The 27652-nt window shown below is 43.3% G+C and overlaps 3 protein-coding genes across 3 annotated transcripts; all 3 read right to left on the bottom strand.

Annotated features, from left to right (window-relative positions):
• Positions 1 to 2258: 2258 nt before the first annotated feature.
• Positions 2259 to 3608, bottom strand: LOC310663399 (olfactory receptor 13H1-like). The gene has a single exon (XM_083411218.1). It carries the CDS (start codon positions 3582 to 3584, stop codon positions 2649 to 2651), a length of 936 nt encoding a protein of 311 aa, XP_083267344.1. The 5' UTR covers positions 3585 to 3608; the 3' UTR covers positions 2259 to 2648.
• Positions 3609 to 7536: 3928 nt separating this feature from the next.
• LOC310663404 (olfactory receptor 13H1-like) lies at positions 7537 to 8472 on the bottom strand (the record flags this gene model as incomplete). The annotated part of the gene is made up of 1 exon (XM_083411223.1): positions 7537 to 8472. One exon carries the CDS (start codon positions 8470 to 8472, stop codon positions 7537 to 7539), a length of 936 nt encoding a protein of 311 aa, XP_083267349.1.
• A 3226-nt stretch (positions 8473 to 11698) lies between these two features.
• LOC310661382 (olfactory receptor 13H1-like) lies at positions 11699 to 15288 on the bottom strand. Its single transcript, XM_083407246.1, has 2 exons — positions 15241 to 15288; positions 11699 to 13316 (listed from the first exon to the last, which is right to left on the bottom strand). Exon 2 carries the CDS (start codon positions 13285 to 13287, stop codon positions 12352 to 12354), a length of 936 nt encoding a protein of 311 aa, XP_083263372.1. The 5' UTR covers positions 13288 to 13316; positions 15241 to 15288; the 3' UTR covers positions 11699 to 12351.
• Between the last annotated feature and the right edge of the window lie 12364 nt (positions 15289 to 27652).

Genomic DNA, 27652 nt, shown 5'->3' with positions numbered 1-27652 from the left:
TATTTAGTCTGGCCAGTGTAAAATAATTAACATGTATAATTTTATTGTCACAAGGCGACACAATGGCCATTAGACAACTTTAAAGGGAGTTAGAAAATAAGAGAACAAGAAGAATATTCATTGAAAGAAGACTGGAAACTGTTTCCTGATTATATGGGTGAAAATTGTGTACATTTAAAAACGCTGGTAGCATTAAGATAAATTCAACAGTGTAAACAAGTTTTGATGGTGTAATAATGGATTACTGAATGGTTTAGTTCATTTAAAATATGCAGGGATGTACAGTATGCAAAATGAACCACAAAAAGAGAAGAAGGGAAGTCATTGATTTAAGGTTGTTTAAATAAATATTTTGAAATGTAAATTAGAAAAATCTAATAAAAACTATACATGATAAAATAAAATAAAAGGGAATTAGAAAAAAAAATCCCACAGTGGATCAAAGTATCCCCAACTGTAAGCCAGGATAGATAAAAATAAAACATCAACATGCAGAGGAGGTATGACTCTGTATACCAGATGCTGAGGACAAATTACAAGGCAAGGGAAATGCCATCAGTTTCATGGCATGTGTTTGAACTTCCCAGTGGCACCAGGTCGTATCAGGGAGCAGGTCCATGACAGGCGACCATTGTTTGAAACAAAGAGTATCAGACGAGATGGACCATTGGCCTGATCTATCAAGACATGTTTTATATTATTACAGGAGACAAAGTTATAACTGGTTCTGTCCTAAATTCTCATTTAACTTCCTTAGAAGGAAAAGGAAAGATAGTAACTCACCATAGCAATGCCTTAATCTTCCAGAGTTTTTGGCACCCGTCCACAAATTTTCCCTCACTTGTGAAAAATGAAAGACATGCAAATTACCTACAAATATTAGAGAATAGGATACTGTGTGCCATAGTTTAGGCATTTTAAATAAGTCCACAACTATCCCATAGATCAATGAAATTTAAAAAATGCATTGCCTCCATCTAGGCTGGGAGGAGAGAGAAGCTGCAGCCAGGAACAGGACATGTTTGCAGTAGTTTTCACAACTCACGAAAAACCCCAGATTCATTGAAGGTTTAGATAACAACATTCTCTAACTTGGTCACTTTCCAGGATTGTCATCTCATCCACAGGGAGATAATCCACTCTGTACTGTAGTTCATTAGGGAGCACTTGCACATTAGCAATTAAAAAGTTTTTTCTTTCTCCTCAGTGACAAATGTACCCAAAGATCAGGAAAAAACTGTTTATGTATGCAACAACAGTTGCCCAGATGATTTATGCCAAGCACAGGCAAACCCGGCCCTCCAGATGTTTTGGGACTACAATTCCCATCATGCCTGACCACTGGTCCTGCTAGCTAGGGATCATGGGAGTTGTAGGTCAAAAACATCTTGAGGGCTGAGTTTGCCTATGCCTGGTTTACATTTTGGTTCTCTCTGCTCACATGGCAAAAAGAGCTCAGAGGGAAAAGGAGAGACTGACACATTTGCAGAGACGTGCAACATTTTTATTTAAGATATTGAAAACCAAATTTGTGTGCACAAATGGTTCCACACATTTCAAAACATGTTTTGATTTCATGCCAGGATTTCAAAATCTTGCTTCCCAGTTCCAGATCTTTAGGTTACACAGGGTGGCACATAAGCCAGGGATGCCATCTTCATTTCAACATCAGGAAATGGCATTGCATGCAAAGTTGGGTGGGACATGTCACCCATAGCTCTATTCTGGACCTTCTGCTTGTGGAGGTTGCACAGCTCAGTTGGTTAGATCGTGGTGCTGATGACGCCAAGGTTGTTGGTTTGATCCTGCTATAGGAGCGCTGCCTATTCGTGTATTGTAGGGGGTTGCACTAGATGGTCATCAGAGTCCCTTCGACTTCTACAATTCTGTGATTCTGAGGGAGCTGCTGAATTGAGACAATTCCGTTTCCATAACACTTGCATTTGTGCTACATTTTCAAGCACAGATTTGGGCTTTCCTGTCCATGTCCAAGCATGTATTTATTTTTGCCCCACCACTTTCCCCATGAAAACCCACTCTTTGCCACTGAATTGGAGCAAATGGCAATTTGTGGAAAACCTGAATTGCTGTTTGTTCCAATTCAGCAGTAGAGGCTGGGTTTTCCTGGGGAATGTGGAGGGACAAAAAATGGAAAGTGTGTGGACACGGGCCAGGGAAGTGCAGACCTGTGGCATAATCTTTAATGGACTTTAGCCCATATCATTTAGCCCATCAGTCTTTGATGTTTTTGTTGTGGCAGACTAAAACAGGTTATCTTCTGGAATTTGTTTGCTCAGGTCCTTCATGCTGTTACTACATTTCTCCAGGGCAAACATTCAAAATTCCACAACAGCTGAATTCCCAAGCTCAAAAGTCAGCGCTCGACATCAGAAATATTTGTGTTTTGTTATTTCACTATCCATAAACCTCGCTCCCTTATTTTGCAAGACTTTAGGTGACAAATTATAGGTTTTTCTAGACACAAAAGTATTAGTTGAAAAGACACTTGCGTGGACCAGTACAAATGTGCACCTATACAAAAATATACATCAAAAGAAAAGGCTACCTAAGCAAATTTAATAAAACAGGAAAAAAGAAAAAAGAAAAGGCCAGCATTTCTGATATTAAAGGGAGGGGGCTGGTAGGTATCAGAGGCCTCTCTTCCTCCCTGTCACTTTCCTGAAAGCTTGTTTCACATCCTTATTCCTTAAGCTATAGATCAGTGGATTCAACATGGGTGTGATGGTGACATAGAATATGGCAATGTATTTGTCTAGATCTGAGGATGTTTTGGTCTGAGGCTGTAAGTACATTGACATGGCTGTTCCATAGAATATGGTGACCACCATGAGATGTGAACTACAAGTTGAGAAGGCCTTGGCCCTGTTCTCTGTGGATTGCATTTTCAACACGGTGGTGATAATACGGGCATAGGTGACCAAGATGAAGCCAAAGGGAAGAAGCAGAGTAAGGATGCTGGTGGCAAACATTGACACCTGGTTTCCACTAGTATCTGAGCAGGCCAATTTGAGCATAGCCTGGACCTCACACAGAAAGTGGTTGATAACATTATGCCCACATAGAGAGGCCTGTGAGGTGAGAGAAGGTACCAGGACCAGCAGGAAGGAGCTGCCCCATGAAATGGTTGCCATAGCAATGCAAACCTTATTGCTCATGATGATATTATAGCGCAGGGGGTTGCAAACAGCCACCCAGCGGTCGTAGGACATCATCGCCAGCAGGAGGCATTCTGTCATCCCCAAGAAGAGGGAGATGTACATTTGGGCGTAACAGCCAGAATGGGAAATGGTGGTCTTGGCTGACAGGCAATGAGCCAACATCTGGGGGATGGTGCTGGTAGTATAGCAGATGTCAAGGAAAGACAGGTTGCCAAGGAAGAAGTACATGGGGGTGTGCAGGCGGGGGTCCACCACAGCAAGCAGCAGGAGGAGACCGTTGCCCACCACAGTGATGAGGTAGATGAGGAGAAAGAGGCCAAAGAGGGCGATCTTCGTCTGAGGGTTACTAGAGAGGCCCAGCAGGATGAATTCGGTCGTGGTAGTCTCATTCTCTCTTCTGCCCATGTTATCTCCCTCTAAGGGCTTAGCTGGAACTGAAACAGGAAAAGAGATTGAAGTAAATAGCCTCACCTGACCCAAGAGTGTTGCATTCATTTATATTGAGGCTTACATCTTGTATTATTGCTGAAGCCTCAAGGCTGCTAAGCAATAATGAGGAAACTAAGAATAAGAATAAGGAAAACCCCCCATAATATTAGAAGCAAACTAAAACTGCAAGGAGTGGGAGTTGAAGAGGTTAGGGAGTGGGAAGAGGGGAATGAGTCTATGAAGCCATCAAATTTCATTAAACGCTTGAGAAGGGCAGAAGGGATGCAATGAGTAATTGTGTAGGAGACACAAAAGTGTGAGGCAGCATCAAAAAAACCCACCACCACCCACTCAACAAAACAATCCAGATTTAGTCATGCTTATAGTAAGGTAAAAGGATCCCTGACCATTAGGTCCAGTCGTGACAGACTCTGGGGTTGCGGTGCTCATCTCACTTTATTGGCCAAGGGAGCCGGCGTACAGCTTCCAGGTCATGTGGCCTGCATGACTAAGCCGCTTCTGGAGAACCAGAGCAGCGTACGGAAATGCCAAACGCCGTTTACCTTTCCGCCGGAGCGGTACCTATTTATCTACTTGCTCTTTGACGTGCGTTCAAACTGCTAGGTTGGCAGGAGCAGGGACCGAGCAACGGGGACTCACCCCCTTACGGGGATTCGAACCGCCGATGTTCTGATCAACAAATCCTAGGCTCTGTGGTTTAACCCACAGCGCCACCCGTGTCCCTATGCTTATAGTAGACATATATATATATATATATATATGCAGGTTTTGGTGTCCTCGGGTGTCTTCCCGTGTAAAAGTTGGGGTGTCTAGGCGACGTTTCGACGAGGTCTCACTCGTCATCTTCTGAAGATGACGAGTGAGACCTCGTCGAAACGTCGCCTAGACACCCCAACTTTTACACGGGAAGACACCCGAGGACACCAAAACCTGCATTCCTGTACCCGTGAAAATCTACGAAAGCAAATATATATATATATATATATACACATACATACACATACATACAGTATATACAATTATTGTGTTTTTTAATGTAGCCCACTGTGGGTAGCTCATTGTATCATCAGCCCATAGATACATACCTTTGAAACTAGCACCAAAATCCATGGAACGTATATTAATCATAATGTCAGCAGAAGTCTGGAAAATGCAACTTAGTCAGACTGCACTTCTCCAGCGATTTACTTCTGTCTGATCAGATAGAATTAGTATTACAACTTGAATTCAGATTGAACTCAATATATTTACATCAAGGGAAAGGAAGTCCTCTAACATCCCACCACCATGAAAAACATAATTAACATGTATACCTAATTTTATTGTCACAAGGCGACACAATGGCCATTAGACAACTTTAAAGGGAGTTAGAAAATAAGACAACAAGCAGAATATTCATTGAAAGAAGACTGGAAACTGTAAACTGATTATATGGGTGATAATTGTGTACATTTAAAAACGTGGTAGCATTAAGATAAATTCAACAGTGTAAACCAATTTTGATGGTGTAACAATGGATTACTGAATGGTATAGTTCATTTAAAATATGCAGGGATGTACAGTATGCAAAATGAACCACAAAAAGAGAAGAAGGGAAGTCATTGATTTAAGGTTGTCTAAATGAATATTTTGAAATGAAAAATCTAATAAAAACTATACAAAAAATAAATAAAATAAAGGGGAATTAGAAAAATAAATCCCACAGTGGATCAAAGTATCCCCAACTTTAAGCCAGGATAGATAAAAATGAACAAAAACATGCAGAGAAGGTATGACTCTGTATACCACATGCTGAGGACAAATTACAAGGCAAGGGAAATGCCATCAGTTTCATGGCGGCATCAGGGAGCAGGTCCATGATGGGCGACCATTGTTTGAAACAAAGAGTATCGGACGAGATGGACCACTAGTCTGATCTATCAAGACATTTATTATATTATTACAGGAGACAAAGTAATAACTGATCTTGTCCTAAATTCTCATTTAACATCCTTAGAAGGAAAAGGAAAGACAGCAACTCACCATAGCAATGCCTTAATCTTCCAGAGCTTTTGGCACCCGTTCACAGATTTTCCCTCAATTGTGAAAAATGAAAGACATGCAAATTACCTACAAATATTAGAGAATAGGATAGTGTGTGCCATAGTTTGGGCATTTTAAATAAGTCCACAACTATCCCACAAATCAATGAAATTAAAAAGATGCATTGCCTCCATCTAGGCTGGGGGGAGAGAGAAACTGCAGCCAGGAACAGGACATGTTTGCGGTAGTTTTCACAACTGACGAAAAACTCCTGATTCATTGAAGGTTTAGATAACAACATTCTCTAACTTGGTCACTTTCCAGGATTGTCATCTTATCCACAGGGAGATAATCCACTCTGTACTGTAGTTCATAGGGAGCACTTGCACATTAGCAATTAAAAAGTTTTTTCTTTCTCCTCAGGGACAAATGTACCCAAAGATCAGGAAAAAACTGTTTATGTCTGCAACAACAGCTGCCCAGATGATTTATGCCAAGGACAGGCAAACTCGGCCCTCCAGATGTTTTGGGACTACAATTCCCATCATGCCTGACCACTGGTCCTGCTAGCTAGGGATCATGGGAGTTGTAGGTCAAAAACATCTGGAGGGCCAGGTTTGCCTGTGCCTGGTATACATTTTGGTTCTCTCTGTTCACATGGCAAAAAGAGCTCAGAGGGAAAAGGAGAGACTGACACATTTGCAGAGACGTGCAACATTTTTATTTAAGATATTGAAAACCAAATAAACATGACTGTGCACAAATGGTTCCACACATTTCAAAGCATGTTTTGATTTCATGCCAGGATTTCAAAATCTTGCTTCCCAGTCCCAGATCTTTAGGTTACACAGGGCAGCACATAAGCCAGGGATGCCATCTTCATTTCAACATCAGGAAATGGCATTGCATGCAAAGTTGGGTGGGACATGTGCTCCGGCTCACCCATAGCTCTATTCTGGACCTTCTGCTTGTGGAGGTTGCACAGCTGAGTTGGTTAGATCGTGGTGCTGATGACGCCAAGGTTGCAGGCTTGATCCCCCTATGGAAGCGCTGCCTATTCCTGTGTTGTAGGGGGTTGGACTAGATGGTCCTCAGAGTCCCTTCGACTTCTACAATTCTGTGATTCTGAGGGAGCTGCTGAATTGAGACAATTGTGTTTCCATAACACTTACCTTTGTGCTGTATTTCCAGGCACAGAATTGGGCTTTGCAGTCCATGTCCAAGCATGTATTTATTTTTGCCCCACCACTTTCCCCATGAAAACCCACTCTTTGCCACTGAACTGGAGCAAATGACAATTTGTGGAAAACCTGAATTGCTGTTTGTTCCAATTCAGCAGTAGAGGCTGGGTTTTCCTGGGGGATGTGTAGGGACAAAAAATGGAAAGTGTGTGGACACGGGCCAGGGAAGTGCAGACCTGTGGCATAATCTTTAATGGACTTTAGCCCATATCATCGGACATCTGAAAATGAAGGAATATATGGAAACCTAAGAAGAAATTAGCTAAACTGCCACAGGAGTCTTTGATGTTTTTGTTGTGGCAGACTAAAACAGGTTCCCTTCTGGAATTTGTTTGCTCAGGTCCTTCATGCTGTGACTACATTTCTCAAGGGCAAACATTCAGAATTCCATAACAGCTGAATTCCCAAGCTCAAAAGTCAGTGCTCGACCTCAGAAATATTTGTGTTTCATTATTTCACTATCCATAAACCTCACTTTCCTATTTTGCAAGACTTTAGGTGACAAATTATAGGTTTTTCTAGACACAAAAGTATTAGTTGAAAAGACACTTGCGGGGACCAGTACAAATGTGCGCCTATACAAAAATATACATCAAAAGAAAAGGCCAGCATTTCTGATATTAAAGGGAGGGGGCTGATAGGTATCAGAGGTCTCTCTTCCTCCCTGTCACTTTCCGGAAAGCTTGTTTCACATCCTTGTTCCTTAAGCTATAGATCAGTGGATTCAACATGGGTGTGACGGTGCCATAGAATAAGGAAACGTATTTGTCTAGCTCTGAGGATGTCTTGGTTTGAGGCTGTAAGTACATTGACATGGCTGTTCCATAGAATATGGTGACCACCATGAGATGTGAACTACAGGTTGAGAAGGCCTTGGCCCTGTTCTCTGTGGATTTCATTTTCAACACGGTGGTGATAATACGGGCGTAGGTGACCAAGATGAAGCCAAAGGGAAGAAGCAGAGTAAGGATACTGGTGGCAAACATTGACACCTGGTTTCCACTAGTATTTGAGCAGGCCAACTTGAGCATAGCCTGGACCTCACATGTGATGTGGTTGATAACATTATGCCCACATAGAGAGGCCTGTGAGGTGAGAGAAGGTACCAGGATCAGCAGGAAGGAGCTACCCCATGAAATGGTTGCCATAGCAATGCAAACAGTATTGCTCATTATGATATTATAGCGCAGGGGGTTGCAAACAGCCACCCAGCGGTCGTAGGACATCATCGCCAGCAGGAAGCATTCTGTCATTCCCAAGAAGAGGGAGATGTACATTTGGGCGTAACAGCCAGAATGGGAAATGGTGGTCTTGGCTGACAGGAAATGAGCCAACATCTGGGGGATGGTGCTGGTAGTATAGCAGATGTCAAGGAAAGACAGGTTGCCAAGGAAGAAGTACATGGGAGTGTGCAGGCGGGGGTCCACCACAGCAAGCAGCAGGAGGAGACCGTTGCCCACCACAGTGATGAGGTAGATGAGGAGAAAGAGGCCAAAGAGTGCGATCTTCATCTGAGGGTTACTAGAGAGGCCCAGCAGGATGAATTCGGTCGTGGTAGTCTCATTCTGTCTTCTGCCCATGTTATTTCCTCTAAGGGCTTACCTGGGACAGAAACAGGAAAACAGATTGGAAGTAAATAGCCTCACCTAACCCAAAAGTGTTGCATTGATTTATATAGAGGTTTACATCTTGTATTATTGCTGAAGCCTCAAGGCTGCTAAGCAATAATGAGGAAAATAAGAATAAGAATAAGGAAAACCCCTCACAATATTAGAAGCAAACTAAAAACTGTAAGGTGGGGGAGTTGAAGAAGTCAGGGAGTGGGGAATGGGTCTTGGAAGCCATCAAATTTCATTAAAAGCTTGAGAAGGGCAGAAGGGATGGGATGAGTAATTGTGTAGGAGACACAAAAGTGTGAGGCAGCATCAAAAAAACCCACCACCACCCACTCAACAAAACAATCCAGATTTAGTCATGCTTATAGTAAGGTAAAAGGACCCCTGACCATTAGGTCTGGGAAACGAAAAACTGCAAGGAGCGGGAGTTGAAGAAATTAGGGAGTGGGGAATGGGTCTTGGAAGCCATCAAATTTCATTAAAAGCTTGAGAAGGGCAGAAGGGATACAATGAGTAATTGTGTAGGAGACACAAAATGAGAGGCGGCATCAAAAAACCCCACCACCACCCACTCAACAAAACAATCCAGATTTAGTCATGCTTATAGTAGACCCATTTTATACACAACCACACACACACACATCCCATACATTTACTGTTGTTGTTTTTTAATGTAGTCCGCTGAGGGCAGCTCACAGTATCATCAGCCCATGCATACATACCTCTGAAACTAGCACTGAAATCCATGGAACTTATAATAATATGAGCAGAAGTCATAATTATGTGAGCAGAAGTCATAATGCGAGCAGAAGTCTGGAAAATGCAACTTAGTCAGACTGCACTTCTCCAGCGATTTACTTCTGTCTGATCAGATAGAATTAGGATTACACCTTGAATTCAGATTGAACTCAATATATTTACAACAAAGGAAAGGAAGTCCTCTAACATCCCACCACCACGAAAAACATAATTAATGTGTATAATTTTATTGTCACAAGGCGACACAATAGCCATTAGACAACTTTAAAGGGAGTTAGAAAATAAGAGAACAAGCAGAATATTCATTGAAAGAAGACTGGAAACTGTTTCCTGATTATATGGGTGAAAATTGGGTACATTTAAAAACGCTGGTAGCATTAAGATAAATTCAACAGCGTAAACCAATTTTGATGGTGTAACAATGGATTACTGAATGGTTTAGTTCATTTAAAATATGCAGGGATGTATGCTATGCAAAATGAACCACAGAAAGAGAAGAAGGGAAGTCAATGATTTGAGGTTGTCTAAATGAATATTTTGAAATGAAAAATCTAATAAAAACTATACAAAAAATAAATAAAATAAAAGGGAATTAGAAAAATAAATCCCACAGTGGATCAAAGTATCCCCTACTATAAGCCAGGATAGATAAAAATGAAACATCAACATGCAGAGAAGGTATGACTCTGTATAGCACATGCTGAGGACAAATTACAAGGCAAGGGAAATGCCATCAGTTTCATGGTGGCATCAGGGAGCAGGTCCATGATGGGCGACCATTGTTTAAAACAAAGAGTATCGGACGAGATGGACCGCTAGTCTGATCTATCAAGACATTTATTATATTATTACAGGAGACAAAGTAATAACTGATCTTGTCCTAAATTCTCATTTAACATCCTTAGAAGGAAAAGGAAAGACAGCAACTCACCATAGCAATGCCTTAATCTTCCAGAGCTTTTGGCACCCGCTCACAAATTTTCCCTCAATTGTGAAAAATGAAAGACATGCAAATTACCTATAAATATTAGAGAATAGGATAGTGTGTGCCATAGTTTGGGCATTTTAAATAAGTCCACAACTATCCCACAAATCAATGAAATTAAAAAGATGCATTGTCTCCATCTAGGCTGGGAGGAGAGAGAAGCTGCAGCCAGGAACAGGACATGTTTGTTGTAGTTTTCACAACTCACGAAAAACCCCAGATTCATTGAAGGTTTAGATAACAACATTCTCTAACTTGGTCATTTTCCAGGATTGTCATCTTATCCACAGGGAGATAATCCACTCTGTACTGTAGTTCATTAGGGAGCATTTGCACATTAGCAATTAAAAAGTTTTTTCTTTCTCCTCAGTGACAAATGTACCCAAAGATCAGGAAAAAATTGTTTGTGTATGCAACAACAGCTGCCCAGATGATTTATGCCAAGCACAGGCAAACCCGGCCCTCCAGATGTTTTGGGACTACAATTCCCATCATGCCTGACCACTGGTCCTGCTAGCTAGGGATTATGGGAGTTGTAGGTCAAAAACATCTGGAGGGCCAAGTTTGCCTGTGCCTGGTTTACATATTGGTTCTCTCTGCTCACATGGCAAAAAGAGCTCAGAGGGAAAAGGAGAGACTGACACATTTGCAGAGACGTGCAACATTTTTATTTAAGATATTGAAAACCAAATAAACTTCACTGTGCACAACTGGTTCCACACATTTCAAAACATGTTTTGTTTTGATTTCATGCCAGGATTTCAAAATCTTGCTTCCCAGTTCCAGATCTTTAGGTTGCGCAGGGCAGCACATAAGCCAGGGATGCCATCTTCATTTCAACATCAGGAAATGGCATTGCATGCAAAGTTGGGTGGGACATGAACTCCGGCTCACCCATAGCTCTATTCTGGACCTTCTGCTTGTGGAAGTTGCACAGCTGAGTTGGTTAGATCATGGTGCTGATGACGCCAAAGTTGCAGGTTTGATCCCCCTATGGGAGCGCTGCCTATTCCTGCGTTGTAGGGGGTTGGACTAGATGATCCTCAGAGTCCCTTCCAACTCTACAATTCTGTGATTCTGAGGGAGCTGCTGAATTGAGACAATTCTGTTTCCATAACACTTGCCTTTGTGCTGCATTTCTAGGCACAGATTTGGGCTTTCCAGTCCATGTCGAAGCATTTACCGTATTTTTCTCTCTATAAGACGCACCAGACCATAAGACGCACCTAGTTTTTGGAGGAGGAAAACAAGAAAAAAAATATTCTGAATCTCAGAAGCCAGAACAACAAGAGGGATCACTGCACAGTGAAAGCAGCGAAACCTATTGCTGTTCTACCTTCTGGGATAGCCTGTGCAGCCTGCATTTGCTCCATAAGACCAACACACATTTCCCCTTAATTTTTAGGAGGGAAAAAGTGAGTCATATAGAGCAAAAAATACGGTATTTATTTTTGCCCCACCACTTTCCCCCTGAAAACCCGCTCTTTGACACTGAATTGGAGCAAGTGGCAATTTGTGGAAAACCCGAATTGCTGTTTATTCCAGTTCAGCAGTAGAGACTGGGTTTTCCTGGGGAATGTGGAGGGACAAAAAATGGAAAGTGCGTGGACATGGGCCAAGGAAGTGCAAACCTGTGGCATAATCTTTAATGGACTTTAGCCCATATCATCAGACATCTGAAAATGAAGGAATATATGGAAACCTAAGAAGAAATTAGCTAAAGTGCCACAGGAGTCTTTGATGTTTTTGTTGTAGCAGACTAAAACAGGTTCCCTTCTAGAATTTGTTTGCTCAGGTTCTTCATGCTGTTACTACATTTCTCCAGGTCAAAATTTCAGAATTCCACAATAGCTGAATTCCCAAGCTCAAAAGTCAGTGCTCGACATCAGAAATGTTTGTGTTTCATTATTTCACTATCCATAAACCTCGCTTTCCTATTTTGCAAGACTTTAGGTGACAAATTATAGGTTTTTCTAGACACAAAAGTATTAGTTGAAAAGACACTTGCGGGGACCAGTACCAATGTGTGCCTATACAAAAATATACATCAAAAGAAAAGGCCAGCATTTCTGATATTAAAGGGAGGGGGCTGATAGGTATCAGAGGTCTCTCTTCCTCCCTGTCACTTTCCGGAAAGCTTGTTTCACATCCTTGTTCCTTAAGCTATAGATCAGTGGATTCAACATGGGTGTGATGGTGCCATAGAATATGGCAATGTATTTGTCTAGATCTGAGGATGTCTTGGTCTGAGGCTGTAAGTACATTGACATGGCTGTTCCATAGAATATGGTGACCACCATGAGATGTGAACTACAGGTTGAGAAGGCCTTGGTCCTGTTCTCTGTGGATTGCATTTTCAACACGGTGGTGATAATACGGGCGTAGGTGACCAAGATGAAGCCAAAGGGAAGAAGCAGAGTAAGGATACTGGTGGCAAACATTGTCACCTGGTTTCCACTAGTGTCTGAGCAGGCCAGCTTGAGCATAGCCTGGACCTCACACGAAAAGTGGTTGATAACATTATGCCCACATAGAGAGGGCTGTGAGGTGACAGAAGGTACCAGGATCAGGAGGAAGGAGCTGCCCCATGAAATGGTTGCCATAGCAATGCAAACCTTATTGCTCATGATGATATTATAGCGCAGGGGGTTGCAAACAGCCACCCAGCGGTCGTAGGACATCATCGCCAGCAGGAGGCATTCTGTCATCCCCAAGAAGAGGGAGATGTACATTTGGGCGTAACAGCCAGAATGGGAAATGGTGGTCTTGGCTGACAGGCAATGAGCCAACATCTGGGGGATGCTGCTGGTAGTATAGCAGATGTCAAGGAAAGACAGGTTGCCAAGGAAGAAGTACATGGGGGTGTGCAGGCGGGGGTCCACCACAGCAAGCAGCAGGAGGAGACCGTTGCCCACCACAGTGATGAGGTAGATGAGGAGAAAGAGGCCAAAGAGGGCGATCTTGATCTGAGGGTTACTAGAGAGGCCCAGCAGGATGAATTCGGTCGTGGTAGTCTCATTCTCTCTTCTGCCCATGTTATCTCCCTCTAAGGGCTTACCTTGAACTGAAACAGGAAAACAGATTGGAAGTAAATAGCCTCACCTGACCCAATAGTTTTGCGTTAATTTATATAGAGGCTTACATCTTGTATTATTGCTGAAGCCTCAAGACTGCTAAGCAATAATGAGGAAAATAAGAATCAGAAAAACCCCACAATATTAGAAGCAAACTAAAAACTGCCAGGAGTGGGAGTTGAAGAAGTCAGGGAGTGGGGAATGAGTCTTGGAAGCCATCAAATTTCATTAAGAGATTGAGAAGGCAGAAGCTATGCAATGAGTGATTGTGTAGGAGACACAAAATGAGAGGCAGCATCAAAAAAACCCACCACCTCCCACTCAACAAAACAACCAGATTTAGTCATGCTTATAGTAGACCCATTACACACACACACACACACATATATATATATATATATATATATGCTTTCGTAGATTTTCACGGGTACAGGAATGCAGGTTTTGGTGTCCTCGGGTGTCTTCCCGTGTAAAAGTTGGGGTGTCTAGGCGACGTTTCGACGAGGTCTCACTCGTCATCTTCAGGCTGGTGCTTTCGGCTTCTTGTTACTGGAACAGAGCAGGATCTCAGTGTTTGAGTTCCTATAAATACTGTTGAGGAGGTGTGGTGTATAGCCTCCAATGTTCTGGGCAGAACATCCTCTCTGCCCAGAACATTGGAGGCTATACACCACACCTCCTCAACAGTATTTATAGGAACTCAAACACTGAGATCCTGCTCTGTTCCAGTAACAAGAAGCCGAAAGCACCAGCCTGAAGATGACGAGTGAGACCTCGTCGAAACGTCGCCTAGACACCCCAACTTTTACACGGGAAGACACCCGAGGACACCAAAACCTGCATATATATATATATATATATACACAAAAACACACACACACACACGAGTACATACACTTATTGTGTTTTTTTTATGTAGCCCACTGTGGGTAGCTCTCAGTATCATCAGCCCATACATACATACCACTGAAACTAGCACTGAAATCCACGGAACTTATATTAATCATAATGCGAGCAGAAGTCTGGAAAATGCAACTTAGTCAGACTGCACTACTCCAGCAATTTACTTCTGTCTGATCAGATAGAATTAGGATTGCAACTTGAATTCAGATTGAACTCAGTATATTTACAACAAAGAAAAGGAAGTCCTCTAACACCTCACCACCATGAAAAACATAATTAACGTGTTTAATTTTATTGACACAAGTTGACACAATGACCGTTAGACTACTTTAAAGGGAATTAGAAAATAAGAGAACAAGAAGAATATTCCTTGAAAGAAGACTGAAACTGTTTCCTGATTATATGGGTGAAAATTGTGTACATTTAAAAACGCTGGTAGCATTAAGATAAATTCAACAGTGTAAACAAGTTTTGATGGTGTAACAATGGATTGCTGAATGGTTTAGTTCATTTAAAATATGCAGGGATGTACAGTATGCAAAATGAACCACATAAAGAGAAGAAGGGAAGTCATTGATTTAAGGTTGTTTAAATAAATATTTTGAAATGTAAATTAGAAAAATCTAATAAAAACTATAGATAAAAAAATAAAATAAAAGGGAATTACATTAGAACCCTCCCCCCCCCCCCCCGTGGATCAAAGTATCCCCAACTATAAGCCAGGATAGATAAAAATGAAACATCAACATGCAGAGGAGGTATGACTCTGTATAGCACATGCTGAGGACAAATTACAAGGCAAGGGAAATGCCATCAGTTTCATGGTGGCATCAGGGAGCAGGTCCATGATGGGCGACCATTGTTTGAAACAAAGCGTATCGGACGAGATGGACCGCTAGTCTGATCTATCAAGACATTTATAATATTATTACAGGAGACAAAGTTATAACTGGTTCTGTCCTAAATTCTCATTTAACATGCCTAGAAGGAAAAGGAAAGACAGCAACTCACCATAGCAATGCCTTAATCTTCCAGAGTTTTTGGCACCCGTTCACAAATTTTCCCTCACTTGTGAAAAATGAAAGACATGCAAATTACCTACAAATATTAGAGAATAGGATACTGTGTGCCATAGTTTAGACATTTTAAATAAGTCCACAACTATCCCATAGATCAATGAAATTTAAAAAATGCATTGTCTCCATCTAGGGTGAGGGTAGAGAGAAACTGCAGCCAGGAACAGGACATGTTTGCAGTAGTTTTCACAACTCACGAAAAACTCCTGATTCATTGAAGGTTTAGATAACAACATTCTCTAACTTGGTCACTTTCCAGGATTGCCATCTTATCCACAGGGAGATAATCCACTCTGTACTGTAGTTCATTAGGGAGCACTTGCACATTAGCAATTAAAAAGTTTTTTCTTTCTCCTCAGTGACAAATGTCCCCAAAGATCAGGAAAAAAAACTGTTTATGTATGCAACAACAGCTGCCCAGACAATTTATGCCAGGCACAAGCAAACACGGCCCTCCAGATGTTTTGGGACTACAATTCCCATCATCCTTGACCACTGGTCCTGCTAACTAGGGATCATGGAAGTTGTAGGCCAAAAACATCTGCAGGACCGAGTTTGCAAATGCCTTATTTATGCACAAAGATGGAAATACGAAACAGTCCTAACCAAGGAGGATTGGCAGATGAAATTGATGGACTATGCAGGGATGGCTAAACTCACATAAGGCACAAGGAAGAAAAAATATATTCAGTAAAGAATGGGAAAATTTGTGGACTATTTGAAAAATTATTGTGAACAACTTAAAACAATAGCAGGCTTAGCATAAATTGAGCAGTTAAGATATAAATGAAATAGAATTTTAGGAGAAAAACAAATAAATAAGGAATTAATTTGGATATGTAGCAGTAAAGTTAAAATGTAAGGAGCCAAAGAGAGGAAATAGAATCAAATTGTAGGTTTGTTTTCTTTCTTTCTTCTTTAATTAAACTTGTATGTTTGTTGTAATACTGAAAAACTATTTAAAGAAAATACACTGAGAAATGAAGAGGAGGACACAGAGCAGCCGAGAAGGGGTATATTTTCAGCTATATTGGAAACCTAATATTGGAGTCATCCTCTTAAAAAGTATAACAGTAGGGATTTTCATCCATTTTTATTCATTCAGAATCAAATCAAGTTCTGCTTTATCTTGGGGTAGGGTATGTGGCTTCCCACCACTATCTCCAGTGCCCCAGAATGACACAAGTTCTAGTGGCATTCTGGGAAAGACCTTCTCAGCCATTATGTCATTTTTGTTAAGGTTCTGATCATGCCCATTGGGTACCATAGGTTGTGACCAATATTAATCATTTTCAGAATAGACCTATTGAAATGAATGCCGATCATTAATCTAGGTACATTATTTTCAATCAGTCTACTCTGAGGAGAACTTAGCTTAAGACAACCCCAAGTTATAGAAAACTATAATTATTGTCTTCCTCAATCACTGTGCATTTTTTATTTTATTATTATTTTTTAATTCATTTTGTTTCTCAAGCAGTTGCTTCAGGTTGCTATTATGTTTCCAGTGGTACATAAACTCACAATCACAACTGCTTTTCATACTTAACACATTTCAACATGGTATAAATACAACTATTATTTCACTAAAGGAATAAGTTGGTTTATTGTTTTAACCAAGAGAAGTTAGAATCCAGACTCAAGAATCAAAATGAATACATGCCATCACCAATAAACAGAGGATTAAAATGCTAAAGCCATAAACGAACACAAAGCGTTATTGTATTTTGGCATACTTTGAAAACTAATATGATGTACAACTGTGCTAAACAATTGGATGTTGCTTTATTAATGCAGTAGGTACCAGAAGGCACAATTTCAACAAGTGCTTTTTCTAGTTAATTTTTCCGTAAGAGATCTAACTAGATTTGAAAGATGTGCTCTAGAAGCCATTTTATGCAAAGTCTTAAAAGCATCTTCAACCTGTCAGTGTGTATCTTTTGGAGAAGAAAGTATTGATTTAATGTGTAAAGATCTTTCCTATTCTAATTGATTCAGGAGGGTTCTGGAAGCTTCCCTGTGTGATACAAACTGGTGCAAGCTGGAAGTTTCTAGCTGACACGTAAGTTTCTATTCTGCCTAGAAACAAGCAGAAGGTTCCTGATGTTTGGGTTCTTCCTTCAGAGAAGCTGAACAGCTGGCTTAAACGGATTCTATTATCTCTTCCACTCATGGCCATGCTGACTATAATAAAAGGCCAGAAAGAGCCTGAGTTTCGCTTTCTATCTTTCTCTTTCCTTCTGGTGTGGTGTTCTGTACATAGTATGCTTAGTGTTAAGGTTTTAGTCTTATTATAAGTTGTTGTAAGTTTAGGTTAAGTCTGCTGCAACTGGATTTCTTATCAACAGTGCCAATCCTGAATGTATGGAGTTGTGACCATTAGGTGCATTTACCTTCAGTAGCAGTAGTAAAACTCTGCTGGATGGAATATTAATTGCCTGTGGTCTATTTTGGGGGAATCCTGCAAAGTGCTATGTCTTTTTTACTCTGCTAACTATACATTGGAGTTCTGCTCTGGATCAATATGAGCAGAATTCATGACACAATCTTGACATTAAAGCTATGGAGGTGGCCTAAGAGCGAGATATTTTTTTTTGGAAGAGAGGACTTAGCTAATGTTGCAGTGGACAAGCAACATTGTGAATGACCTTAACTTGTAACAATACAAACAAAACTAAATTTTAAACAATACCTTGCAATTATTTTGTGAATAATAATAATAATAATAATAATTGTACCCCGCCCATCTGGCTGGGTTTCCCCAGCCACTCTGGACGGCTTCCAACAAAGATTAAAAATACATTAAAATGTTACACATTAAAAACTTCCCTGAACAGGGCTGCCTTCAGATGTCTTCTAAAAGTCAGAGAGTTGTTTATTTCCTTGACATCTGATGGGAGGGCATTCCACAGGGAGGGCGCCACTTCTGAGAAGGCCCTCTGCCTGGTTCCCTGTAGCTTTGCTTCTTGCAGTGAGGGAACCACCAGAAGGCCCTCAGAGGTGGACCTCAGTGTCTGGGCTGAATGATGGAGGTGGAGACGCTCCTTCAGGTATACTGGGCCAAGGCCGTTTAGGGCTTTAAAGGTCAACATCAACACTTTGAATTGTGCTCAGAAGCATTCTTTACCTCTCAGTAGCTGCCTGGTGTTTACATCCAGTCTCATAACGATAATATAGCATTTGGGAAGAAAAACGAAGCCCAGTAATGGCAATGTTGGAGACTAAGGTGGAGAAGATCTCCACAGTCACCATGTATTTCCCTTTGGCGCTGAAGTAGCAATGCAAAAACGACACACGGACACACTGGTGGAGGAAGGGGTGTGTGGTGAGTGCGGTCCGCCCCGGGTGTCATCCCTGAGGGGGGATGACAACGCCACCCCGCCACCCTCCTGGGATGCTCGCCACTGCAGCACCCCCCGGGACTCTTGCCCCGCCCCGGGTGCACAGCACATGTGTCACTCCAGGTGCCGGAGCAGCTAGCTCCACCTCTGCATGGACATAGGGAAAAACAACCCCAACTGCTCCCCCCCAAAAGACCCACATGCTGAAGAATCCTGATTGAGTCATACTTTGAACCAGTGCTTGGAAAGTTAATTTCTAAAATGAATGTTTTCCCGTTCCCATTCTCCCCTCCAAAAAAGGAATTCATTCCAGTTCAAGTTCACCCCCTCCAAAAAGGAACTAATCCTGCTCCAGTTCAATTCACAATTCATCCATGTGGTCCTTGGCAGGTTTTTTTTCAGGCTTCAGAATTTTGCAAGCTGTTCTGCTAAAGTACAAAATATACTTAAGAATATCAAGAAAGCATCAATACACACACACATACATGCAGCGTAATGTGAACAATGGTTTTATTTGTTTCCCCGAACAATTATGATCTTTAAGCTTAAAAATAATCACTTTTCAGAGAGATAATAGTAATAATAATAATAATAATAATAATAATAATACCCCACCCATCTGGCTGGGTTTCTCTAGGCAGCTTACAGCATATATAAAGAATTGTAAAGCATCAGACATTAAAATTTTCCTGATACAGGGCTGCCTTCAGATGTCTTCTAAAAGTCAGAGAGTTGTTTATTTCCTTGACATCTGATGGGAGGGTGTTCCACAGGGCAGGCACCACTACCGAGAAGGCCCTCCCTCTAACCTCATTTCTCACAGTGAAGGAACCACCAGAATGCCATTGGAGCTGGACATCAGTGAACTGAACGATGGGGCTGGAGACGCTCCTTCAGGTATACAGGGCCAAGGCCGTATTAAATGGTAAATACAATGGTCACAATCAAACACAGAGCTAAATCCGATGAAATTTTCTTAAGTTTTAACAAATTAAACTTACATTGCATTGAATTAAAAATTGCCCAAACTTCCACTGCTAAAGGAATTTAATTCTTGTTCAGTTCGCCAGGAAATTATAAGGTACTTTCAGGTGTAATTAATTTTGAATTATTCAGTTATTAGTTAATCTGGATTAGTTATTTCCTAGGACTAACTTGAATTCAGTGGGGCTAACTACTGAGTAGACATGTATGGGAATGTTCCATAACACAGGAGTAACATAATCTGGATCCAACCCAATGAAATGTTTACATATGCATCATAAACTGTGTATGTAAAAGGATATTTAACAGTTTATGTAAAAGTTTAAAAGATAAACCAAATAAAGGAATGAATAAGTAAGATCCCACAAGGTAGCACAATGTCTTCAGGGGCTAAGGCTGCTGTGGTTTCTAACTTTTAAAACCCAAGATGCTTCGTAGATAATTGCTCAGTGGGGAATAGGAAGGGCCCAATATAGCTCGAACATGACAACCTGAACTTAAGTAACTTTTATCCAAAGTTCTTAAACGTTTCCCATGACTATACATTTTCTTATTTTTTGCAGGAAGATTACACAGCAGTGGAGGTAAGATGCATGGAAGAGATGGGATCCAATTTAGAAAACATCAGTTTTGCAGGGGGGTTTTAAGAATTATTTTTTCTCTTTATGTTTTTAGCTTGGAAGGACAAATAGAAGAGTCTCTCATGGTGCAAATGCTCCTAATTTTGAGAGCTAATTCTGAGAGCAGGACGCTTTGTTGGGCACCTGCCAAGGCCCACAGTCATTTTATTTTAATATGTATTTTTTTTATAACTGCTGGTTTTACTTGTGAAATATACTCAGAGTCGCAAAGTGATTTCATGCTCTTTATTCAGCTCATAGTGGTGAGGAGGAATGAATGAAGTCCCCTCAAAGTATCTGCTTATATACATTATTTACACAATGGGCTGCACATGATTGGCTAATTCTGGAATTCTACTGTAAGCCAATCAGGTTGTGGATTCACTTATATCTGGAGCATGATTGGGTGGTTCCTGCCAACCAATCAGACTGCTGCATTGTTCTAGGACCAATCAGACTGCTGTGATTTGGATCCTATTGTTCTAGGACCAATCAGACTGCTGCAGTTTCGATCCTATTCAACTCAGTACATAACACCCCTCCCCTCTAAGTTCCAGTCCTGCCCGGGAGGTCACATTCATAGTCCTCGAGGTACGCCGGCGGCCTACGTGTGCGTTGCGGCCTGTGGTGTTCCCTGGTCCGGGGTTCAAGTTCTGGCTCGTGTTCCAAGGATGCTGGCTGTGATGGGCCTGTTTGGTCTGGCGCAACCGGCTCACTCAGTCGTGGTTCTGGTTCCGGTGTCCTTTCGGCCTCGCGGGTCCTCTCTGTATTTACTGATTCTGCCTCTCCTGCTGGCCCCTCCTGCTCTATGGGCCTCACTGCCGCTCTGTTCCCTTGGGACTCCTCTGACCTTTCCTCCTCCTGGTTTTCTCCTGGGAATCGTCGCCGTATCTGGTCGCAGTGGCGGCGCCAGCATTGCCCCCCATCCGTTAGCACCTCGTATGACACGGGGCCAGTGACCCTGGTGACTGTGGCGGGTACCCATGCTGGGCCTGCCCCAAAATTCTTTGCGTACACTGGGTCCTGGGCCTCGAAGGTCCGGGGGTTCCTGCCTTCCCCCACCACTACCTCATCCTGAGCTCTATCGGGGTGAAGGCGGTCCAATCTGATTGCAAGGCGCCGACCCATTAGTAGTTCAGCGGGGCTCCGGCCAGTCGTTGAGCTGGGGGTGCTGTGCTGTGCTAGGAGGAATGTGGCAAGGCGGTACTCCCAATCCCCTTGCGTCATGCGGCGAAGGGTGTCCTTGGTGGTCCGCACCATGCGTTCTGCTTGGCCATTGGTGGCAGGGTGGAATGGCGCCGAACGGATGTGGCGGATGGCGTTCTGCGCTGTGAAGGTTTGGAATTCTCCTGACGTGAATGCAGTCCCGTTGTCTGAGACGAGAGTGTCAGGGAGCCCGTGGGTTGCAAACAGCCTGCGTAGTATCCGGATGGCTGCGGATGTAGAAGTGGACGGTACCAGTGCGACTTCCAGCCATTTGGTGTAGGAGTCCACCACTATGAAGAATGTTTTCCCCTGAAAGGGGCCAGCGAAGTCCACATGCAGGCGTGACCATGGTGCTCGGGCGGACTCCCAGGACTGGACTGGGGCCCTTGGGGGATCTGGGCGGGATTCTTGGCAGGCCTGGCAGTGTTTGACCCAGGCCTCTATCTCTCCGTCAATCCCCGGCCACCACACATAACTCCTGGCCAGGGCCTTCATTCTTACTACCCCTGGGTGTGTCTCGTGTAGGGCTGTGAGGACCCTTTTGCGGAGGGGCTGGGGAACAACGACCCTGCTTCCCCATAACAGGCACCCCTTGTGGGCCGACAGTTCATGTTTGCGGGTTGTGTAGCCAGCGAATTCTGGCCCAGGGCTGTTGCTGGGCCATCCCCTCCACACCCAGTCCAGGACCCGGGAGATGACCCTGTCTTTCATGGAATGGTGTGCAACTTCTTGTGCCTGAATGGGGCGGTCGGGAAGCAGCTCCAGGCTCATAACCTCTTGTGCAGGTGCTGGGTCGGGGCCTGTTTCCGGTAGTGGTAGCCTGCTGAGGGCGTCCGCATGGCCCATCGCCTTCCCAGGTCGGTGAATCAGTGCATACTGGTAGCTGGCAAGGAAAATTGACCACCTGAGGACGCGAGGAGACAGCACTTGGGGGGTCTGCTTTTCGGGGGCAAACAAGCCAAGCAACGGCTTGTGGTCAGTCACCACGGTGAAGGGCCGCCCGTACAAGAAATCATGGAATTTTTTTACTCCCTTCACAATTGCCAGCCCCTCCTTGTCTATTTGTGAGTAGTTCCGTTCGGTTGCGCTGAGTGTCTGGGAAAAGTATGCTACTGGTACCTCTCTTCCATCCGGGAGTTGGTGTCCCAGGACAGCGCCAATGCCATAGGGTGAGGCGTCGCATGCTAGCACCACCGGCAGCCTCTCGTCGAAGTGTGCCAAGACCGAGTTTGAGACAAGCAAGTCCTTGACTGCCTGGAATGCAGCCTCCTGGCGCTGGCCCCACACCCAAGGGGCCCGCTTGTCCAGAAGTCTGTGTAGGGGCTCTGCTACTGCCGCTTTGTGGGGAAGGAAGGAATGGTAAAAGTTCAATAGTCCCAAGAAGGCCTGAAGTTCAGTCTTGTTCTTGGGCGCTGGGGCATCACAAATGGCCCGTACCTTGTCCCCAGTCGGGTGGACCCCTTCTGCGTCCACCATAAATCCCAGAAAGTCCACCTGAGGCACTCCTAGTAGACATTTTTCCTGCTTCACCTTGAGACCCGCCGTCTGGAAACGGTGCAGAACGGTGCGGAGACGGTCCTCAAACTCCTCTGGTGTGGGCCCGGCAATCAACACATCATCGAAGAAGGGGGTGACGCCAGGAATTCCTTTAAGGAGAGAGTCCATTAGGTTCTGGAATATGCCTGGTGCCACACTGACACCGAATTGCAGCCGCTTTACCCTGAACGCTCCTCTGTGCGTCACAATCGTCTGTGCCTCTGCTGTGGCCTCATCTACTGGCAGCTGTTGATATGCTTGGGCCAAGTCCAGCTTGCCAAAAATTTTCGACCCAGCCAGGGTGGCAAGGACATGGCTGACCACTGGCACTGGGTATGCATGGGCCGTGAGGGCCTTGTTTATGGTACATTTGTAGTCTGCGCAGATGCGGACCGAACCATTAGGCTTGACGGGTGTGACGATTGGGGTTTCCCAGGGGGCATTAGGCACCGGCTCCAGCACTCCTTGCTCCACGAGCCGGTCCAATTCCTCGTCTATACGGGGTTTCAGGGCGAACGGGACCCGGCGGGCCTTGAGCCTGACTGGTCGTACTGCAGGGTCAAGCTGTAGAGCAATGGGGGGGCCCGTATACTGTCCCAATTTCCCATCAAAAACCCCCGGAAATTCCTTGCATATGGCGTCCACGTCCACTTGTAAGCTCGTGTTGTTCACCCCGGTGACGGCTAGCCCCAGTGGTCCAAACCATGCCAATCCCAGTAAGCTAATGTAGGGGCCCTTGACCACAAGCAAGTCCAGTTGCCGCGTCCGCCCTCGGTATTGCACCCTGAAGGTCCCCACCCCCATTGTGGGGACCTTACGTTTCTGGAAGTCCCGGAGGGTGAATGGGGCCGGCCTGAGTTTGGGACCCCCAGTAGGACACAGTTTCCTTAAGGTCCTTGCCGAGATTATGGATAGATTTGAACCCGTGTCAAGCTCCATGCGGCATGGGGCCCCCTCTATCTGTACCTCTACATAAATTTTCTCTACGTTGGGGTGGGGCAACTGGTATACCTGGAAGTCCGTGAGCTCCGTTGAGTTGCCTTGGTGCGTTGGGCCCCGGGACCTGGGGCTCTTGGATTGGTCATCTGATGCCTGGCGTCGGGTGGGCCGAGCCCGACACACCCGGGCGATGTGTCCCAATTTTCTGCACTGCCTGCACTCTGCGTTGCGGAAACGGCAGGTCCTCCTCTCGTGACTTTCTCCACAGCTTGCGCAGTTCCCTCCTTCTCGTCGAGGCAGCTGTGGTATGTGGGCTGCTTGAGTGCGCTGCTGTACTCGGTGCACCTCCTCCCTGTTGGATCCTGAGTCGTCGGTGAGGTCTTCGTGGTGGACCCTCGGTTGGGACGGCTGGCTCGGCCGTGCCTCTTGCGTCGACTTCTCAGCAGCTTCCGTTGCCAGGGCCTCCTCCAGAGCGACCTGGAACGTTAGGTTCTTCTTAGCGTAGAGGCGTCGTTGCAGCTTCTCATCCCTCAGGCCACCGACGAGGCGGTCACGAAGCATGTTCTCCAGCTCTGAGAAGTTGCAGAACCGGGCGGCTTGGCGGAGAGAGGTCACAAACCCAGTTATGGTTTCCCCAGGGGCTTGCCGCTTTGCGTAGAAGGCATTTCGACGAGCCACCACTGAGGGCTGTGGCGAAAAGTGCCCCTTCAGCTGTTCCATTATTGTTTTGTATGGAACTGTAGCGACGTCTTCAGGCGCAAGGAGAGCCCGGGCGATTTCAAACGTCTCCTCTCCACAGACGCTGAAGAATATTGCCCTCTTCTTGGCGTCTTCTTCATCGGTGACCCCTTTGGCTTCTAGGAGGAAGGTGAAACGAGAGGCGTACGCTTCCCAGTCTCCAGATGCTGGGTTGAACGGCGAGAAGCTGCTGTTGGTTGCCATTCTGAGTTCCTTGTGTCCCGGAGCTGAAGCCTAGATACACAGTGCGAGGCAGCGGTGCGGCAGGTGGCGGTGCTGCGGTGCGGTGTGTGGCAGTCAGCTCAGCGGGATCCCACCTTCGTCGCCAGTGAAATATACTCAGAGTCGCAAAGTGATTTCATGCTCTTTATTCAGCTCATAGTGGTGAGGAGGAATGAATGAAGTCCCCTCAAAGTATCTGCTTATATACATTATTTACACAATGGGCTGCACATGATTGGCTAATTCTGGAATTCTACTGTAAGCCAATCAGGTTGTGGATTCACTTATATCTGGAGCATGATTGGGTGGTTCCTGCCAACCAATCAGACTGCTGCATTGTTCTAGGACCAATCAGACTGCTGTGATTTGGATCCTATTGTTCTAGGACCAATCAGACTGCTGCAGTTTCGATCCTATTCAACTCAGTACATAACAACTTATATTTTGAAAAATGTTTAGGTTGCCTTGTTTTAAACATTTGATTTATAAATCATTGTCATTTTCTTTGTAAACTGCTTAGGGTTTTTTTAAAAATAATTAAGCAGTATATAATTCCTGTTTTATAAAGAAAAATAACACTGTCTTATTTTTTAAAACTGCCCTGGAAATTCTGATGAAGGCATGTATATAAATCTTTTAAAATAAAGCAAACATCTTGATTTCAATGGGAGTTAAATATGGCTAAATCTAGATCCAGCCAATTGCATTTTTGTGAAACTTTGTGAATTGCCGTTGCATAGTTATAACTCCCAAGTCAGTTTTTGCAATGCTTGTGAAGAATTTCACAGCTTTGCCTCTACTACTTGAGGATATTGGTTTATTTTAATTTACTCCTAGAAATTTCAAGATCAGTTGTTAACAATCAACTTTAGGTGCTAACAAATGGCCTGTTTATAATTATTTGCTCTTGTCAGGAATGAGTATGGTTGCTCCCGAAGTAAACAGCCAGGACCCTGACCTGCCTTTTGCAGGTTTTATTGGGTACAAAAACTAGGTACAGTGCAGAAGTCCAAAATCCATGTCTGCTTCAATCGCTAGCAGATTCCGAGAGTGGTTTCTTCCGGTTTCCCCTCCAGCACCAAAGCCCAGGCAACCCCCCCGCCCCTCTTTTCCTTACGTTTAATTCCTTGGCGAAAACTATGCAACAGAAGCCGCACTTCAATCTCCCTTTCTGTTTGCCTGGGAGCGGTGCTGGGGCTCACCTGAGCCTGTGTGAGCCTTTGCTTCGCCCCCCTCCCCTTCATCCGTTTCTCCTGAGGCTTCACCTTCACCAATCTCTGAGGAGGTGCTGCTGTTCAGCAAAGGGGGAGGCTGCCTATACATTCCTGCCTCCCTCCCCTCGCTTGATGGCAGTCCTCTGACAGCTCTCTTTTTAAAAACTATTTTTTATTAGTTTTTTAACATATCATTTTCAACAATTATTAAATCTTATACAATTTTTTTGACTTCCATCAATCACATCTGAAAATTTCCCAGTCTTTTCTCATAATATACATTTCTTACATTCACTATTACATTTAAATCTCATAACTAATGTCTCTCTTCTTTCTCTTCTTTGCAATATTTCATATATTTCTCCTTACAAAACTTCTTCTAATCCTACTAGCGTAATTTGTTGATTACAGTTGCTCTTCAAATAGTTTGTATATTTCTTCCAATCTTCTGTAAATCTCCGGTCCTGCAGGTTTCGAATCCTTCCTGTCATTTTATCCAATTCTGCGTAGTCCTTTAATTTTGTCTGCCATTCTTCTTTCGTCAGTATTTCTTCTTGCTTCCATTTCTGAGCCAACAATACTCTTGCCGCTGTTGTTGCATATAAGAACAATTTTACATCCTGTCTATTAATATCCTCACCTATAGTGCCAAGTAAAAATGCTTCTAGTTTTTAAAAAAATGTATATTTCAACATCCTTTCCATCTCATTATATATCATTTCCCAGAGGTTTTTTTACTTTCTTACATTCCCACCACACATGATAAAATGTTCCTTCTTTTTCTTTGCATTTCCAACATTTATTATTTATCCAATACATCTTGGCTAATTTCACAGGTGTAATATACCATCTATACATCATTTTCATCATATTTTCTTTCAAGGCATTATAAGCTGTAAATTTTATTCTTTCTTTCCACAACCTCTCCCATTCTTTAAGCTGTATGTTGTATCCAAAATCTTTTGCCCAGTGTATCATCACCAATTTCACTTCCTCGTCTTTCAGGTGCCATTTCAGCAGTATTTTATACATTTTAGACATTATTTTACATTCATTGTTTAATATTTCTATTTCAAATTTTGTTTTCTTATCATCAAATCCATTTTCCTTTAAATCCTGTTTATACATTTCATTGACTTGGTGATAGTGCAACCAATCATTTACATACTCTTTAACCTCCTCATAAGGTTTCATTTTCCATTTACTTCCTTTCCCCACCAACAATTTCTCATAGGTAACCGAATTTTTACTCATATTTATCTTTTTCACACTCATTGCTTCCAATGAAGATAACCACCATGGTGTTTTACGTTCTAATAATTTTTTATACCTGTCCTATACTTCATATAAAGATCTTCAAAATATATGATTACCAAATCCTTTATGGATTTTTGTTTTGTTACACCATAAATATGCATGCCAGCCAAATCGATTGTCATAACATTCCAAATCCAACAAGTCTGTTTTTTTTAGCAACATCCATTCCTTTAACCAAGAGAGGCAAGCTGCTTCCTAATACAACTTCAAGTCTGGCAGGGCGAAGCCCC

This window comes from Podarcis tiliguerta, assembly GCF_965153285.1.
Source record: "Podarcis tiliguerta genome assembly, chromosome: 13".
Lineage (NCBI taxonomy): Eukaryota > Metazoa > Chordata > Lepidosauria > Squamata > Lacertidae > Podarcis > Podarcis tiliguerta.
The sequence above is the reverse complement of the archived record's forward strand: the minus strand, read 5'-3'. Positions and strand labels throughout refer to the sequence as shown.

Coding starts and splice junctions, on each gene's coding strand:
- LOC310663399 (XM_083411218.1), bottom strand. CDS start 3,584: ATGGGCAGAAGAGAGAATGAGACTACCACGACCGAATTCATCCTGCTG.
- LOC310661382 (XM_083407246.1), bottom strand. CDS start 13,287: ATGGGCAGAAGAGAGAATGAGACTACCACGACCGAATTCATCCTGCTG.